Source organism: Arvicanthis niloticus, chromosome 8 (genome assembly GCF_011762505.2).
Source record: "Arvicanthis niloticus isolate mArvNil1 chromosome 8, mArvNil1.pat.X, whole genome shotgun sequence".
Classification (NCBI taxonomy): Eukaryota; Metazoa; Chordata; class Mammalia; order Rodentia; family Muridae; genus Arvicanthis; species Arvicanthis niloticus.
Genome location: NC_047665.1, coordinates 65,679,828 through 65,699,260, shown reverse-complemented (window position 1 = coordinate 65,699,260; position 19,433 = coordinate 65,679,828). Strand labels below are relative to the sequence as shown.

Sequence of the window (19,433 nt, the reverse complement as noted above, 5' to 3'; positions counted from 1 at the left end):
TACCTACACAGCTGTTATATTTCATTATAATTTATTAAGGACACAAGAACTCTCATGTTATTAAAGCATCCTTGAGGATTTTCATAGCCCATCCATTCCCAGCTGAACTTTATTAATGGATGGCATTGTTTTCTCCTAAATGTATGAAGTTATTAGGATTTTAACATGGGCAACTGGGAGTTTTGAATAGTACCTACAAGAGACCATAACAATGCCAAAACCTCATAAGACAACTGAAAGTCTGAAAGTGTCTGGTATTCCAACTTCCTTCTGTTCTGTGGGCAGATACAAACTGACACTGAAGGAAAATGGATGTTTCATGACTTTGGAGCTTCTAAAGACCCTGTGAACTAGATTTTTGCCTTCTTTCTAGTGAGTGGAATAGCCTGGAAGTCATAAAATCTCTGATGTGCTGTAAAGTACTCTGCTGATTTGCCTTTAGCCCCAGGCCAAGCATCGTGGCATCTGGACCTGTGTCTGGTGACTTAGCACCAGCTTCTGTCTCAGTATTTCCCATCATGACAGAACTTGCTGAAATTTGATCTAAACAAGGTCCTAGGCTCCCTCCCTAGGAATGAGGCTGAAAGTGGTGTTTGCTGTATGTTATTAATAGGATATTTTAAAAGATTTCCCTCGAAGAGTCTGGAGGTTCTTTTTACCCATAAATCTTTTTCCCATAAATCTCAAATTCAATTAGCTTTCCTGTTAGCAACTTGTATGCACCAGGCCCCAAGAAAAGAGCCAGGCCCTAAAACTGGAAGAACAAGTTGCTCAGAATCTCAGAGTGCCTGAGACTGAAAAATATGTCTCAGGTAAACATTTTTAATTCCAATATCAGTATGTTTTCTTTTTTACACACCATTTCTCTCCCTTTGCTGTCTGTTAATTTCTCTGTCTCTTGATCTCTCTGTCTCTGTCTGTCTCTGTCTCTGTGTGTCTGTGTGTACATTCATGAATGTGAAATATGGGCTCAACATAGGGCAACTTCCTTAATTACTCTATATTTTATTTGTTCTGATTCCTTTTTAAAACCCAGTCTCTCACTGAACCTAGAATTCGTTGATCTGCCTGTATTACAGACCCCTGAGATTGTCCTGTCTCTACTTCCTAGAACTGAGATTTCAGCAACATGCCACCACACTTGGCTTTTGTGCATGGGTGCTAGGAACCCAATTCATGTCCCCACACTTGCCTAGTGCGTGCTTTGCTGATTGATCCTTCTCCAGACTCCTTAACCCTAGAATTTTAAGTTGCTTCATGATTTAGTCAAATATGAAGGACAGAATCAATTTACATAAAGTATATACAAAATATTAAATATTCTCTGAAAATCATCTTTCATGCTGGTACATATCCATTATCCCAGCATTCGGGGATAACAGAAAGATCACAAGTTCAAGGCCCACCTGGGATACAAAGCAAAACTCCATCTCAAAAGTAACAACAAAAGTTCACTGAAAAGCATGAGAGACTCTTGACTTGGCTTGACTTCCAATGCCATTGTGTTAACAAGTGTGTAACACTCATGCCTGTGTTTCTTCATCTCTAAACTGGGATCATCCCTTCTCTATATATGGAAGACGAAGTAGGTTGGTAAATGTATAATGCCTAGGATCATTCCTGCTGCACAGTGGGTATGTTGCACTTCCTTCTATATGCATTGTGCACATGGGTGAGGAACCCAGACTTACTCTCCAGAGTGGTGGGTGGGGACTTTGTTTGCTGGTCCATGGGCATCTGACAAGAGCAGCTGAGCAGTTGCTGGATGATTCCTGGACTTAGCTGCTTAAAGTCTTCCCGAGAAATGGACAGACTGCTATGGTTTTGAAGAAATATCTCCACCAACTGCCTAGCAGAGAAGCAAGCCTGTATGAAGAAAACATGGAGTTACAAACCTCAGCCTTCAATCAGCTGTAAGAGCCACCCAAGGAGGCAGAGCTCCACAGGACTGCAACAGATGTGTGAGACATCATTGCGATGACATCATTGTGAGTTCCCTCAATACCTTTGCATCGTTAACCCTTTATTGTCTATCTCCCAAGGTTTATTTAAAAATCTATAGTACCTCTCTTTTAGTATGAGTATAATTTCATATTCCTGGGATGTATCTTTTCTTTCTGGCCAAGAGAGACTGATTTACAATGTGTTGCATGGTGTTCTAACCAGAGACCCCCTCAGAAGTTTACAAGTTTTTGTTTTCCCACATTTTTCAATTGGAGAAATTTTGTATGTGCAAAGCCAACATTATATGCTAAAAAGGAATCATGTGGTAATGAAATTGGTGGCTTTGGTACTATCTCACTTAACAAGGCTGAGTCAAAATGTGTTTTCAAAAGAAATGAAAGGTTAAATTTAGAAGAGAATGCTATGTCAGCTAGCCAGTATAAAAATTAAATAATAGAGTGACCTGTCTCTGTTAACATTCTATACAAAAAAGAAACAGCAAAAATAATTGTTATTTTTGACTAACTTTATTTTTATCCAGTTTTACCTACAGTTTTGTTCTTTCATGTTATATAGGTATACTTGGACAAACACTCCTAAAATAATTGCAACATGCCTTTAAAACAAGCCTAAGATTGTTTTTGCATTTTAAAAGTAAAAAGTGGGCTTGTATGCAATAAAAATTGCAACTTAAGAAAGTCTTGAGTAAAGATTCATGCCACCAAGGCTGAAGGTCTCAGTTCAATTGCTGAGACCCATGTGATAGAAGGAAAGAACTGACTCCTTCATGTTGTCCTCTGACCTCAAAGAAGGTGTGTGTGTGTGTGTGTGTGTGTGTGTGTGTGTGTGTGTGTAAAATGTTCCACAATAGTATTTCTTATTAAAATATGTGTGTGTAATTAACTTACTTGAGCAACATTTCCTAAATAATAATAGAATAAAGAACAAAGAATAAAGAATATGCTATTAACCAAGCTATATGCACATTCTGTGTCTGCAATTTAATTTAAGCAATTACTACCTCTATGCCTTATCATTAGGATGAAATATTACAAAAAGTAGTCTTACATATTAGTTTTCATATGAATGAGATAATATAACTCCATGCGCAATGCATAATAAATAGTCAATAAGTATGAGCCATTGCCATGAGACATTAACTTCTGAACATTTTAATGAGCTATGCAGAAAAATATTCTACAATAGAAGTCGGTACAATACTGTGCTTCTTGAGATGAAAGAAATTTGTTTTCTAATGGGCTTCTCAAGACTGTCATGTGACACAGTAGAATATCTGTCTTGAGAATGGATTTGCCCATGAGCTGACCATATAGGGTGAGTTCAAAGAGAAGCAAAACCTTTGATTCCAGCTGCTGAAGAGTCGGAAACAGGAGCCCTGCTAGTGCAAGGCCTTTCTGCATAGATTAAAAAATTCAGACAGGACCAGGGAAATTAGTGAGACTATGTCTCAAGATAAAAAATTGGGGGTTGGGGAGATAGCTCAACATGTTAAATAATTGTCATGTAAGTGTGAGAGTCAGAGATTGGATCCCCAGAACCCACACAAAATCTGGGCAGGTCTGGAAACCTGCCTGCACTCTTGGTGTACTGCAAGTACGGAGAAGGGACTGCCAGATCAAACTGGCTTACTATGGTAGCAGAATTGGTGAGCTCTGAACTCGAGTGAGAGAGCTTGCCTCAATATATAAGGTGACAATCAATCAGGAAGATTCTACTACCCCCTCTGACCTCTACACACATGGTACACATATGCATACACAAACATGCATGCACACACGTCAAGAAAAAAAAATAAAAATCTTAAAAGAGCTAAGGATGTAGTTCAATGATAGTGTACTTATATAGCCTAGGTTTAATCCCCAGAACCATTTGAAAGAACCAATTTATTATACAAATATGATTCTGTTAGTCAACACACAAAGGAATCTCTTCCTAATCTACATTAAATTTAAAGTGCTGGCTTATCACTGTTTTTACATATGTAATAATTAAATTCTCTGATTTGTATGATTCTTATGCCCAAGGCCTATCTTTGACCAATGTGGCATTCTTCATGCCAAGATAGCATTAGCCCATCTTAAACGCTTAGTATATCTTTTCTAAATTACTTATTCATATATTTAGTACGGACCTAAAAGAAACCCTAAAATTTTGGCCTATTTCTATGTTTGTAGAAATCCACTTACAGAAAAAGAAAACTATAAACACACCACAGAGAGATAAAATACTTTGAGAAAAATGCACATTTTCTTCATAAGTTTTTTTTTTAAGTCTACTAAAACTTCCTTCAGCAATAAAGAGTAATAACATAAAAAATGGAAATACCTGATCCCAGGAAAGAGAATGATCATCAGACTTATTGTCTGTTGCTGTAGATGTCTTGGGGTCTCTCAAACCATGTACCTCTGTATTCTGTTTTCTTTGGTGTTGATGGAGAGTATCCTTTTTGGCACAGGCTCTTCTGGTTGAGAGCATGCTCAGAAGTTGCTCTAGTTCTAGAAATTTCATATAAAATCTGGTGTCACACAGAATAGACAGGTCACATTTTGAGTAGTCACAACTTCCATGGACACAGCACAAACTTTTTATAAGGTAACATGGTTCTATTGAGAACGGTTAAAATGGAACAACAGAAGGATGTTTGTCTTGCCACAGGTACTAATCTCTCAAAAGACCTTGGCTAAACTTGGGTGATAAGTCTTTTAAGAATAATCCTACATTATTACAACCAAGACATAATAAAAGTGAGCAGCCAGTGGACATACATTTCACTGATGAAGGAGAAAGGAAATAGCTCAAGAGTAAAGGCATTTGCTACCAGACTTTATGATTCACTTTGATTCCTGGATCCGAAGTGGTAGAAGGAGACAGCTAATTCTAGACAGATTTCCTCTGATCTTTTCTGGTGAACTGTGGTACCCTCATGCATACACACATATACACAAACATATCCATGCACTCACACATACATACATATAAAATAACTAAAGTGCAATAAAAATGGTAATTAAAAAATATAAAGTTAAAAACTGGCCTGATCTTCAGGAAATTTAGTCCCTTAATGTAACCTACATCCTCAAAAGATTGCATAGTTCTAATGTATATAAATCAATCAAAATGTTTTCCTTTTAAATGTATATGCAAAAAGAGAAAATAAGTGAAAGTAAGCAGAGATTAGAGAGGTGCCCTAGATCTTATTTTTAATTCTGCTGTTGATGGTGCACATATATTGTAATTCAGCATTCTTAATCCATCTCTTTGCTATTAAAAACATGAATACAGAGAGCAATTAAATAAAATAGCCATTTTATACGGCATTACTTTTTAAGTAAAATATAATTTTTCTAAACAGTATAACCAGTATTGTTTAAATTATCAAATAATTTTATTGCAAATGACTAATTTTAAACAAGAATAAAAATACTACCAGCTTTCCAGATAATTTGGAAAACGTGACCTGTGTTCAGGAAAAACAGCAATCAATGGGTATATCTCAAAATATTCCTAGATATAAAATTTCATCTCCAAAGTCCCCAAGGCAGTTAGCAATAGTATATTTAAGAAACTAAATAAAACCATATTTAAATAATTAAAGTTAAGCATGGTAAAAAAAATTAGATAAAAGCCAATTTTCAATAAGAAGATAAAAGTTATATAAAATTTCCAGCAGATATTTTGTTGAGAGAAAACGGAAAAATAATTACCAAAAAAAATCAACAAATGATGTTTGTAAGAAAACAGAAAGTAAAATTCACCCATCATTTAGATTGGGTAGCAGAAAGAATTTTTCCTGCAGAATAGCGGGGTAGGGAGAACGGGAATAAATTTCAGAGACCTAGAAAACAACAGCTATTATCAACAGATACATATTGGCAGCCACAGGCAGACAGGACAAAGGCTAACGAAAAGATGCTGATGAAAATAATAGTGAAGAACTCAGGTGTATTACAAAATCTTCACTAGATGCTCAGGAACTTTACCAAGCACAAGGAGGTTAAGCAAGGAAACATCCATGTCCACACACATTGTAGTCAACCTGCTTAAAATCAAAGACAAAGTCTTGAAAGCAACAAGATAAAGTGACTCATATATGTGAAACAGGTGATGGCTGACTTCCCATCTGAACAATGAAAGCCAAAAATAAATAAATAAATAATAACAGGATGATATATTCATACAATGGAAAGAAACAGTTGTTAATGGTTTTATACCCAACAAAACAACCCCTCAAAATAAATTGGGAAAAATAAAATCCAAGCAAATAGGAAGTGATAAAATTCTTTGGTAGTGAACAAGAAATACAGAATTACATTCTCCTTTTATAAAAGATTTGTTTTTAGTTTTATTTATATACATGTATATATACATTGAGTGTGAGTATGGGTATGTGTGTGCAGGTACCTATAAAGGCCAGAAAAGGGCAGTGAGTTCCCTTGAGCTGGAGTTTCAAGCAAGTTGCAAGTCTTCTGGTATGGATGCTGAGAACAGAAGAACAGTAAGACCAATTTACAACACTGAGCATCTTGCCAGCCCTGGAATGAAATTCTTTAGGCTGGAAAGAAATGACCTGAACTTTCCTTTGGGTAAAATTTCAGTTTGTTCAAGTTTAGTATAGAAAATGAAGAACTTTGGAAACTGTAAGTTAAGGTAAGAGACTCTGTAAATATATCTATAAATATAAATAAATTCAATGATAAAATATTACAGTTTTTTTTCAAACTCAGAATGACAGGAATACAAGTAATCCACTGTATTCTTGAATATTGTACTGCAGTTATTAAACAAAGCAGGCAGATGAGAGGGCAAAGAAAATTGCAGAAATTGGAAGGAGACAATACTATTTGGCTATGATACGTGTGTGTGTGTGTGTGTGTGTGTGTGTGTGTGTGTGTGTGTGTCTGAAACTTCAGGAAACCAATGCAAATAACAATTTTCATGAAGCAAATTATAACCTATAAAAGTTACATATACATACACTCTACAAAAATACACATATAGGCATAATGAAGTTGAAAGATATATTATTGGATACAATGTATAATGTGTTACAAATGGCATTCCTCCCCAAGCACTGTGGGTGTTCTACAAGGGCACTTGGTCTGTTGTCTACTGTCATCATGTAAAGATGTGCCTTCCTCTACTCTAAAATGCACTGTGCATGTCTTATATGATATGTGTTTCTTTTCTGAATTCTCCCAACAGAGATAGATCAAAAGGATCAGAGAGTGGAGACAAGGCCAGAATAGAGCATTAGAGCATCATTTTATATAAGCTTTATATAACCACTGTAGACAATTACCTGAAGCTTATGAACCTCATACAAAAGATAACCAAATATTACCAGTCCTTTGATGGAAGTCATCAACCACCAAATGGAGCTCTTCAGTAAATAAATGAAAACGAATCAACTTTCCACCTACAGCCACCAACACACAGGGAATGGATAATGTGGACATTCATGTTAATTCTGAATGCAATTAGCAATCAACAGGGCAATCACTCCTTTACTCCCCCAACAAAATAATTTGTGATAAAATAGACCAGATGAGGGTACAGGCATATATGCCACTTGTAAAGGAAATGAGAATCCTACCAACATTTTACATTTTGTGGATTTTAGATATAATTTGTCTATGTGTGAGCATGTATATTTATGCGTGTGAGGATAGGCACGCATGTGCATGGCATGCATGCGGGAGTCTACAGTGTCAGTCCTTACTTTCCACCTTGCTTGAGACACAGACTCTTGCTCCTACTGTTTATGCCAGGTTAGCTGGCCCATGAGCTTCTGAGGGTGTCTTCTGTCTCTGCCTGTCTTGCCAGAGGAATGTTGAGGTCACTAATCGCTACCATGCCTGGCTTTATTTAGATTTAGATGTGCTGTGCGGAATCTCAACTTAGCGTCTTATGTTTTCACAGGAAGCAATTTACCCATCTTTTTAGTTCATTTTATGAATCTTATCTGGACCCTGATTCATTAAAAAAGTAAAAATATTTTTAAAACTCAGGTCCAACGTTCTCCAATGCTGAGAAGTGATTACTTTAGGCTGGTATTGGTAATGTGACCAAAAAGAAAATTCGCCTTCAGACACTTAGATTCACATATTGAAACTTTCAATTCACTTCAGATACTTAGCTTTCAAGTCATTTTCCTTATTAAATGCAAAGAAACATACAAAATCAATATTCAGATTTCCTTCCTTGTAGCACATTTCATCTTGGAGCCTAGAAATAATTTTATCACAAATTAAATACGTATCAGTGAATTAGTTAAACCACTTTGACTCGAGGCAGGGCATGCACTCTGCACCCACCCAAGAGCTCTCTGGATTCATGAATGAAAGAAATACACACATACACACACACACACACACACACACACACACACTAGCTAATTTTGATATGCCTTGAGGGCACTTCTAAACTTTCCCATGGCTAGCAAACACTTTCTTCCAGTATTCCTGAGTTAACATCTTTAAAATCTATATTTCATCTCTGCTACTCCAGACCCAATTAGGGAAGTGGCCCGTAGGGCTACTTTCCCAGATTCTTTAAGTTTCATCTTTCTGCTTTCCCATCATGGTGATTCTCTTCTTCCCCTCTCTCTCGGTCTCTTGCCTGAGCAATCTAAAAGTATCTCCCTGCCCAGGAATTCTTTACTATCAGTCAAAGCCAATTGGGGGCAGGGACCCTCAGATATGGAAGTACGGCTTTGGGAGCAGAATTCAGACAAAGCATTAGAATCAATTCCCAATAAAAGTAGATGAATACCATACAAGTTACTTCTGCTGAGAGAGAAATGGCTTATTTTTATGATTACATGCACACTTCTGCAGACTCTCTTAGGGCATTTTGAATAGCGTTTTTATCATTCCATACTGCTCTGCCATCTCGGGTCCAGTGTTATATATGAAATAGGGAAGGGTTTAGTTAGTTCTCAAAGACAGGATTTTAAATCTGTCCATTTTGTTACATATCCGTAATTTGTATCCCTACAAAAAATGGGCCAAGTTCGTGTGTATGCTTCATCAACCAATAGACTTCTGCCCTAAAAGGCCATCTGTGCTCTCTTTATCACATGCCAAGATAAGACGATGTTTAAAACAGACCTGGATAAATTCAGTCAACAAAATACTCTAGCCTTTGTTTTCTGGCACAATTAATCAGACAGATGTGACTTGGAAATGAAATTTGAAAAAAACAATCTTACCAGATAGGTGGAGGGTATTGCTACTATTCAGGAAGCTGAAAATATAATCTGTAAAACCATCTGGGGAAGGCAAGCCTTTTCTCCCCAGACAAACTCCTTGGAGTGACAGAGCAATGATGGTTGCGGCCAGCTGAGGAAGTGTCTTTTCGTCAGCACCATTGCTGCCCTGAATGCCGGATTCCCTCTGCAAAATCTTAGTTTCCATACACTACAGCCAAAAACAAGGAGGAAATGTTAACTTCTAGAGTTTCGTTGAGGAACTGCATATCTAAAAGAAGATTGGTCTGTAAGGAATGATGTCATCATCTACTACCTGAGAGGAAACTCAATTTGGGAAACATTTGACTTTTTCAAACCTAATCCCACCCTCCTGCGTCTGAGTTATCTACCCTTCCTTATGATTGTCTTTGAAAAAGACAATCTCTTTTACATGCTCTTACAGCTTGCATGAATTTTCTCCCAGATTCAAGGACTCTTGTAGGCTAGATGACCTTCAACTCTGCATTGATGACACACTGGGACCTGCAATGATTAATCTTAACCGTCAACTTGAGGAGGTTCAGCATCACCTGGGAGAAGGGTTTCTAAGCATGCCCATGAGAAAGTGTCTTAATGAGGTCAACTGAGGTAGAAAGAGCCATTCAATATAGGTGGTGTCACTCCCTAGGGCTGGGATTCTAGGCTGTATAAAAAGGACAACACAGGCTGGTGACAGCAGTATTCACTGCTGTTTTCCTACTGGTTGTGGGACTGGGTGACCAAGTATTTCATGTCTCTACTGCCTTGATGAACCTGGTGACTAACATTCTTTTTTACAGCCTATGAGAAATTTACATCACCATGAGGGTTGTGCTGTTATGTCTCAACTTGTTCCTTTCTCTCATAGAACTTTCCAGAATTTATCAACAATGTACTATGAGAGGTTCTGTTGAGGGTAGATCTCCAGCCATTTTTTTTTTGACCCAAGAAGTCCTTAGAGTACAATCAATATCTATCTTCCAGAAGAGGCAGGGCTAGGATGAGCTATGGACAGATCCATGTATGTTTACCATAGACCCAGCAAATAGCAGAAAGAACCGCAAAGGCAAGCACTGGGGATTGATTGAAGACAATGAAATTACTTATGGAGTTACTTATGGAGGTGGTAGTGAAGGAATGGGTTGACATTTATATTCTGTTCTTAGAGTATGGCTGGATGAGGACACTAAGATATAAAACCACTTCTAGATTATTGATGGTTGATTAAGGACCATCTAGAATGGCTACTGGAGGCCTACCCTGTGGAAGTCAAGTCCTGTGCATTTTAAGAGCTGGGACTGCAAGGGATAGGCTGGCGTGTAACTCCTATGCTATCTAGAACAAAACATTAGTCTGCAGAGAGATGTCACCAGCCTTCTGCAAAGGCTGGACTGACTGAATGACTGACTGACCACGTAGGTCATTGTGGGTAAATAGACTACAGGAACCATCCAGAAGTCATGTACATACATTGGTATAGTTGGAAGATCACTGTGCTAAAGCCTAGAAAGGTACATGACAGTAGTTTGCTTCTTGTTAACTAGATTTTTTAAAAAAGTAGTTTCCTATGCCATGTTATTTTATTCTCTATACATGTTTGATCTTACAAACACTGCAGAGGCTGAACACTGACCATGTGGGCAGTGTAACTAGAAACCCACCGCTACCCATCATTTGCCCGTAAGTTCTGGATTTCCATTTCTATTTAATCTATACCAGTAAAGAGGCAGGATGTCTAAAATCCTAGTGGGTAATTCAAGACAATCTTACATCATAGAGAAATCGCAATGAAGATGTTACATTTAGGAACACATCCTTATTCAAGCTAAAAATTGAATTATATTAAGTAACCTTTTTCTAACATGGAAACAGGACTCATTTGGCCAAAGGTTAATATTCACAGGATTAGAGGTGCCATACAGATCTTTGCAAGGTCCTCAGTAAATATGCTTTTTCTTGTATTCTAAGTAAGAAGAGATATTAAAAACATTTGTAACATATAGGAAAGGGATTTGCTAGTTGTTGAGCCTGAACAGGCCAGCAGAGACCTTTTGCTCTTGGACAACAGAATGGAGACTAAGAATTAAGCTTGCTTTTTTTTTTTTAACAAATCAATGAATAATTCAAAAGATAATAAAGATTCACAACCATTATTTCATAAATAATGTACATACCCTTTCAAATTGTGGTATGGATTCTCAAAGAACTCTTCTGGAAATATGACTCAAGATTTATGAGGCAGAGGGTGCAGTTCAGTGGCAGGATGCTTGCCTAGCAAGCCCAAAGCCCTGGGTTCAATCCCCAGTATCAATGATGATGATGATGATGATGATGATGATGATGATGATGATTCGTGGTGGTGGTGGTAGTGATGTGTGTGTGTGTCTGTGTGTTATAAATATGTGTGTAAATGTGTATGTACCCTGATTATGACCATGTGGAAGACAGAAGTCAATGTCAGTAATTATACTCTACCTTTATCTTTTTTGAGACAGTGTCTGTCAATAAACTTGCAGCTTGTCGTTTTGGCTACATTAACTGACCACAAGTCCCAAATAACTGCCTTTTCTCCTCTAACCCCGAGACTGCAGGAGTAATAGTAATCCTTGGCTTTTATATAGGTGCTAGAGACACAAATGCAGGTGTTTGTGTTAACGCTTCAAGCATTTTGCCCCTGATCCATCTCCTCAACTCCATTGATGACAATAATAATAATAATAATAATAATAATGATAATAATAATAATAATAATAGACATTGCATTCAGATACCTTTGTTTGCTGAAACTTCCCATTGTAAAGCAGAAAGTAAAAGCATATTTGAAAGGCCAGCATTTCTAGAATAGTAGTGAAGGCAGGTGCCCCTGTCCTGGGCTGGGGGGAGATGAGAAGGAGCCAGGACATGCAATGCTAAGCAGTACAGGGCTGCTGTTTGGGGTTGAGTATTGCAAATAATGCTTTTGCAAGCGATTTCATCAATGGAATCACTAATGATAAATCATCTCTTAAACTGTTTCTGCCTGGACAGAAGCCATGACAAATGGACACATGGCCTTCCACCACTTTAGTTCAGCTCTTGGAAGGGGCTCAAAAGCTTTGAGTCATTGTTATTAGGCAGTTGAGAGCTGCCCTGTCACCTGGCCTGCCTACTCACTCACCCACCCACCCACCCACCCAGCTTCTGGCTAAAAGTCATCTGCCATGTAGTCATCCCATTTCCACTTGGACTTTTAGATTATGTCACTTACTATCTGGAGTTAAACCAGAAATAGCTGTCGCTCTTAGAAGTTCACCCATGTCCTAGGAATAAGTGGTAAAACTAAGACCAACCATACAGCTCAGCCCTTCCTCACTTCTTACCTGACTACTGGAAGTGCCAAAGTGCTTCCTGGTGAAAGCCAAGATGTCATCAGTCTCCTTCTCTGAAAGGAGATAGGAGTCATCATCCTGTCTGAGGCCAAGTAGACTGTGCAGGTAAAACTCATATTCTCTGTTGCTCATGTTGAGCTTGGAAGAACAGATTTCTTCCTGATGAATGATGTAATAGAGGAGGAGGAGAGAAACTCTCTGGATCACCTCCTCTCTCAGCTCATCCTCCAAATTTCCCCCAGCTGTGAGTAACAGTGCATCTGGTTCCAAACACTGTAGGGGAAGGTAAGGAAGAAAGAAGACAAAGCCAAGCTTTACACAGGGCTCTGAAGTATTATGCACACAAAGTTTCAAGTGCTTATGCCTTGTGTGTGCAGGGCAAAGCGGTCAGTCCCTGCAGCTACATTCATGAGAGAGTGAGTCATGGTGAGACTTTTGTCTGACCACCATCTCCTCCTGGGGACCCTTTTGTAAAAGAGGACTCTTTGTCCTCAAGATGTTGATTTGCTCCTTTGTATAAAACCAGCCAATTCCCTGGCTTTTAAAATGATGTTCTGTTCCACATAGCATCCTTTGTCTTTTTCCAACCATAATCCTTGAAGGGTAGTGGGTGGTGGAAGGGATGTTCTAGAACTATGGCTTTTCTGACTCACAGAAATAATAGTCCTAAGTGAATAAGTTCATATAAATGAATCAGATACACGAAAGTTATAGCAAGTGAGTTGGGGGTGGGGCCAGTTGTGGACTAAAACCAGTTCCTTAAAACAGTGGCTGTGGCCTTAAAAGGATCTGAAAACTACCTGAAATTTTCAGTTGAAATCCTAAGCATCTAAGACAGATAGATGAAGAGGGCAACGTCTGGGGATGGGTTTCTGAGGAATGTCATCGTTCCAGAGTTCCTGAAAAAGGATCAGACATTGCCTTGAAGACTAGAGACAATAAGGAACCGAAGGCATTGTGAGCTCCCCATGTACAGCACATGCATCTTTGTCCACAAGATCCTACAGAATTATCCCAGAAGAGACCCATTATCTTTGATTAAAGATTGGAAAAAGAGGTTCAATATGCCTCAATGGCTAGACGTTTCCCCACTAGAGGTATTTGCCCTCCTGGAAGCTATGCAGGGTCCTAAATCCCACTATGAGTGAGATAATTCTGTAGGAGCTACTAATGTTAATCCCAACAATGGGAAGAAACCCATTTGGGTCGAGAAAAACCCCCAACCCAAAACATGGAAGGCAAGCAATTGATTAGAGCAAGGTTTTTTGGTTGTTGTTGGTTTGTTTTTGTTTGTTTGTTTGTTGTTTTGTTAAACTAGGGTGGGGTTTGAGATGGCAGTCTTGAATATGAAGAAGACAAAGCTTTTATAGAGCTCAGGGTAGAGTTTCCGAATGGGAGATTTGGTGGCCAAAACAGCCAGGATTACAGGAGAAGAAAAATAAGCATAACAAGTCAGTCCCTCCTGAGACAAAGGTAGGGTTGCAAGATACGTTTTGAAACAAAGACATGATTCCTGTTTCCTGGAACAGGCAGCCCAGAAAGAATCATTTGCAGTTAAAGTTACAGGTGGGGCAGATCGAAATCTTTGAGAAACAGAGGTTTAATAAAAAACAAGAATGAACCTAGTTTGTCTTTACTATAAAATAGCCTTTAAGCCTAAGATGGAGGCAGGCTGGTTCTTCATTTAATCACAATGTGAGTCCATTAAAACTCCATTCAGGGGCTGGGAATACAGGGCAGGTGCCAGAGCTCTTGTCTATTATGCATAAAGCCCTAGGTTCAATTTTCAGAACTAAAAAACAGAAAACATTCCAATTATTCTTACGGGGGGAGGGGAGAGAATAAGCACCAGGATCAGGACCAAACTGTTCATTTTTAAAAGTTACAACTTGAATGTCTTTACTCTTAAAGGCCTCATGTTTTCAGATCCCTCATATTGATTTTTTCTAATTCCATTTTACTTTTTTTTTTCTCCTCACAAAATCAATAGCACCACCTCAGTCTTTCTTTCCTCTGGTCCTGAGAGATATAATCCCATCCCTCACTCTCCTGGTTCCCCACAGAATATCTAACATGAGCACAACCTGTCAACAATATGTCTTAAATTAACAAAGAGATTCAACAGCAAAGCCAAACCCTGTTGTTTGGGCCAAAACCCGAATGTCTGTACAACTGGATAATTCCTCCCCACCCCACCCCCTACACGCCACTAGCTTTTCATGAAGGACAAGAAGACATTTTCAGGCATCTTACAAAAAGAATGTTCTGGAGAGCCAAGCCCTCTCCTATCAGTTCCCCTTCTCCTCAGTTTCCCAGAACAAGTGAATGAGCATCCTGAAGATGTGGCACTCTTAGACTGAGCATTTCAGAGCCCAGGAATAGATATAATTCAAGTGGAAGCTAAATAGCTTAAACCCTTGATAATGTCACTAAAAACAACATACAACACCCCCTCCCTCCTCTTCAGCCCCAAACATGGAGAACAGTCTTGCCTGTTTATGTTCATCCAGCAAAACTAATATTCAACCAGCCTTAATAAGGCACTTCATGTCATTAAAGGAGAGCATGGCCCTGCAGCAGATTCTCAGCGGAAATTAATAAGCTCTGACTCCTGGTTATTTCCAGTGGGATGTCTGTTGTTACTATCTATATCTATTCATGTCATCACAGACGAGCTGCCTGTTATAACACATCTCCTCTGGGAACCATTGGGTGTTTTAATAATTATGGTGTTATTTATCATTCACAAAGAGCAGAGAAAAAATTCTATCTGTGCAAGACCCTTTCTGTCACAAGAAGGACAGAACCAGAAAATATTTGGCCAGGAAATGCACACCCTCACCCCACCCTTTGTCCAGATCTCTGTGGGAATGAGAAAGCCAGTCCAGATTGACTTTGGAAGCAGCTGTGCACTTCTGGTTTGCTTATATGTGCTTTCAACTTATCTATGTATCTATAGGTTTTTTTTTTTCCTTTAAAACCTCATCCATCTGGGATAGAGTGACAAAGAGGGATTTCATGGGCAGTTGTTTTATAACCCAGGTTCTCCTCCACTGAAACCTGATGGACCTCCTCCTAAAACAACCAAAACCCTGGGATTAGCAATGCCTCCCCCCTCCTCAATTTCATGCTAAAGCAATCTGGAGAGGGTTGCAAAGGCAGAGGGTGGGTTTAAAGGGATGGGGAGATGAGTGGGACTGAGGTACATGATGAGAAATTTACAAAGAATCTATAAAACATAAATGAGAAAAAAAGAAGGGGGAGGGGCAGATAGAGAGGGAGAAGGAGAGAGGGAGAGAAAGGGAACAACATATCACCAACAACAACATAACCAACCTAGGCAAATCGAGATTCAGCCTGGGAAGGAGGAAGCCTTCTTGTGAGCTGCACAACTGACTGTGGTGAGGAGACAGGGTAGGGCGCACTTGTTAGGTCAGGAGACGGGAAAGCTGTGGGAAGGCTGTGGAATCGGTCTAGGGAGGCATGGTAAGAGTTTCATCTCAACTCTTCTCTCCCGCGCTTCACTTTCTCCTGCAGCTCTGACTGCTCCCTGCTTATGATTATCAAGGCATTAACTCCAGGCCACACAGACACAAAAAAAAAACCACCATCTGATACCTAGGCATGTACATTCATTCGGGAACTGAGTGTCAGACAATTATCAGAATGCTGAGATCGTCTCAATAGCCTCTGTCTAACATCGTCCGTGGTCACTGCAGGGCAAAAATAAAAAAGGATCTCAGGAAAGCAGAAAGGAGGAGGGGCCAAGCATTCATCAGCAAGCCAGTGTCCCCAAACAAGCAGAGAGGCTCTGGAAATCGTAAACACTATTTTCCTAACGAAAAACACAATCCCTTGTGAATGGGTTGTTGGACGGAAGATTTGGGCCATTATCGCGCCACGCTGCACTTTCTGCTTGCATATGAGCTTTGTGTGTCATTTTGCTGTGATAACATCATCTCTATGTGATCCACTGTTCCCTTTGGAGAGATCCTTAGTACCCGGCCCCACTTTATTTCACTAACCAGCTCGCAATCTCCTTGCGTCCTGTTTTTTCTCTGTGGACACCCAGTCCTCTCCAACAGAACCTTGATGAGGCTTTGTGGATGGTTGTGGGACTGGTGGTCATCAGCAGAGAGGACCCTCAGAACTTCTAGCAGGTCTTGGCTCCCAGCTCTGCTGTTATCCTGAGTGAGGGCTTTGCGGGTCTCAGTAGAGGAAACAAGGCTGAGGGAGTGGGACAGTAGCACCATCCACACTGAGAGGTTTGTCCAGAAGCACATGCTCACTCTTTGTCTTGAGTTGCTGTGGATGTCAGTGGGAGGCTTTGTGCAGGATAAACTTACAACCAGAGGGATTCCTGTGGTAGAAAGAGAAAAAGAAAGACTTAAACGACTGTGCATGCAACATGTTTGAAATTACTCACTAATTGGATGCCTGAGCCAATTCTCAACAACAGGGGGTCTGGCGGTAGCTTATAACCCCAAAGACCAGACCAGGTAGGAAACTTCGTACCTCACAGTGGGCAGGAAACTGTGCCTACACTACTCAGTCAAATGGTTAAATGAGGGTGCACTTTCCTTGTCTGCAGCCAGTGCCTGGCACAGGACCCAGAGTGAGCTGCAACCCCATTAAAAAAAAAAAAAAAATCTGTGCAGTCAGTGGAGAAAATTAAAGAGAAAATGACTTCTAATACACTTCCAATATCACACTGAGTCAGAAGCCTTTGAAGAGGACAATGTCCTAGAGAAAATTAGTGACATTCAAGAAACACTAGTTTTCAGCTTAGTAAAACCATCCGAGACACTGGTGAATGAACTATCTCTGAAAAATTCCAAGGCCCCAGAAGGATGATAAATCTATTTACTCAATAGTCTGTGAAAGGATGGGAAATCACTTTAGAGTCAATCAGAATTTACGGAGAAAACAGTCTTGAGCTGATTGTTTAAGGAGTGCAAAATGTCAACAGCGTCTCTTGTAGTATCCAGAGTTGAGCCAAAAATGACCCTCGGGGTAGTAACGAGATCCTGAGATTATTTTTATGGCTTAAACAACAGTTTCTGACTCTTCCGTTAGCAGTTTTAAAAGGAGACACTGGGAACACAGACCTTTCTAAACCCAGCACTTACCTTAAGAAAGGGAAATGGTTATTTATCTGGAGCTCCCTGGGCCTTTAAATTTCTGAGAGCATTTTGTGGTCCCACAGTTCTCCGTTTTAAAATTCCTTGACTGTGTGCTGGGAGCTGGAGAGGATTATTTCAGCCCAGAGACATTTCTAGTTGCTATGGCGAGAGCTGCTCAGAAGGTAAAAATGAAGGTGGATGAAAGCAGACAGTTTCTGGCTGACAGATTTGCAGGATAAGCAAATAAATGTGCTTGAGGAATTATCCTTTTATATCAACATTTAGCACAGTATTTTAAAATTACCTATAGTCATTTGCCTTCCAAGGGACAGAATCTAGGTCAAAAAAAAAAAAAGAAAGAAAGAAAGAAAGAAAAAGAAAAAAGAAATAAAATTCTACCTTGCAAAGGGAAAGAGATTAGTGTTAGATAAGGCATTTTCTTGAACAGCAGATTTTGGTTTAACCCAGGTTTAAACCAAAAGTCAACAGAAAGATTGGCCCTTTAAAACTCTGTTTTACAACTTTGAAATATTTAAAAGATATGAGAATGTGATAAATAATGGTTTAAACTAAAAGTATTTGTTGAAGGAACACATTTTCTACCTGAGAAGTAAGTAGATACAATTGGGGGACCTGTGCCAATCACCCATTGGGTATGAAAACTGGGCACAATCAACTGAGGTAACCAGGGTTCAATTTAACTACCCATGTGTCCATGGTTTTCTCTCAAATGTAAAAGAAATGGACTGGATCTTTTTCTCAGAAGCACCATGGTGATAGTAACTGGAGATAAGGACCAGACTCACCCAAAAAGCAAGGAATTAGACCAAAGTTAAGACTTTCAAACTGAAGGTTGAGCAATAACTGAGGAACCAGGAGGCTTTGGCCATTGGACCACAGGACATTGGATCAAACTCCCTGAAGGCATGTGCGCATCACCTGTGGCAGTCCCTCCAGTAGGAACCACCATGTAAAAGGCTTGGGTTATCAAGAGCTTGGTTAAAAGGTTACTAAAGAAATAATAGTTCACTGCTGGTGCAATATAGCAGGTGTTTTAATCTCTTCACTAATTAGTCCTTTTACAAGGAACAGATCATATCGTCAGATTCATTCAACCCCACAGCATGATCTGCCCCATTATTCCAAGACTAGTTTCTGATGTGCTCTGACCACTACTCTCAAGACCACAGCTTTGTCAGAGCCCTTCCAGTCATTGCCTGTTCCCTTTAGCCAGTGTCCAAACTGAAAGTTCCACATGGTTTCAAGTTCTCCGACTCAGGGGTGTAGCTGACCCCTTTGTGCTCACCCTACCTGTTTCCTTAGCAAGCCTAAAATTAATCTTTCTTAAATGTGTTTCCATTTTCAATCCAGACTAATTTCCAGGAAGTGAACTTCATGTGTTTACTGACTCCATAACAAAGGAGATTTTCTACTTTTGATGGGAATATGTGAGATAATTGGCTCACATTTGGAACCCATCTCATCCGATGCAGCATTTACTAATTTATAGATGCTTATGTGCAACTTGTATAATTTATATATACAAATTTGTTTATGTGATGGTTTGTTTATGCTTGGCCCAGGGAGTGGCGATATTTGGAGGTGTGGCCTTGTTGGAGTGGGTGTGTCTCTGTGGGCATGGGCTTTAGTACCCTCATCCTAGCTGCCTGGAAGCCAGTCTTCTGCTAGCTGCCTGTGGAACAAAAGGTGGAACTCTCACCTCCTCCAGCCCCAGGTCTGAAAGGACCC

The 19,433-nt window shown here is 39.5% G+C and overlaps 1 protein-coding gene across 4 annotated transcripts in view; it reads right to left on the bottom strand.

Annotated features, from left to right (window-relative positions):
• The window catches only part of Slc39a12 (solute carrier family 39 member 12), a 72,747-nt gene extending 54,955 nt beyond the window's left edge, over nt 1-17,792 (bottom strand). For 2 of the 4 annotated variants that reach the window (XM_076939522.1, XM_034510220.2), the window contains exons 1-6: nt 17,691-17,792; nt 16,587-16,921; nt 12,553-12,834; nt 9,176-9,383; nt 4,291-4,460; nt 1,692-1,866 (exon numbers count right to left, since the gene is read on the bottom strand). In XM_076939522.1, coding sequence (XP_076795637.1) covers nt 1,692-1,866; nt 4,291-4,460; nt 9,176-9,383; nt 12,553-12,834; nt 16,587-16,844 — 1,093 coding nt within the window. In that variant the 5' untranslated portion in view covers nt 16,845-16,921; nt 17,691-17,792. Of the gene's footprint in view, nt 1-1,691; nt 1,867-4,290; nt 4,461-9,175; nt 9,384-12,552; nt 12,835-16,586; nt 16,922-17,076; nt 17,165-17,690 lie in introns of those variants that run through there. The other 2 variants (XM_076939525.1, XM_076939523.1) reach the window with 2 other exon arrangements.
• Nucleotides 17,793-19,433: the final 1,641 nt, after the last annotated feature.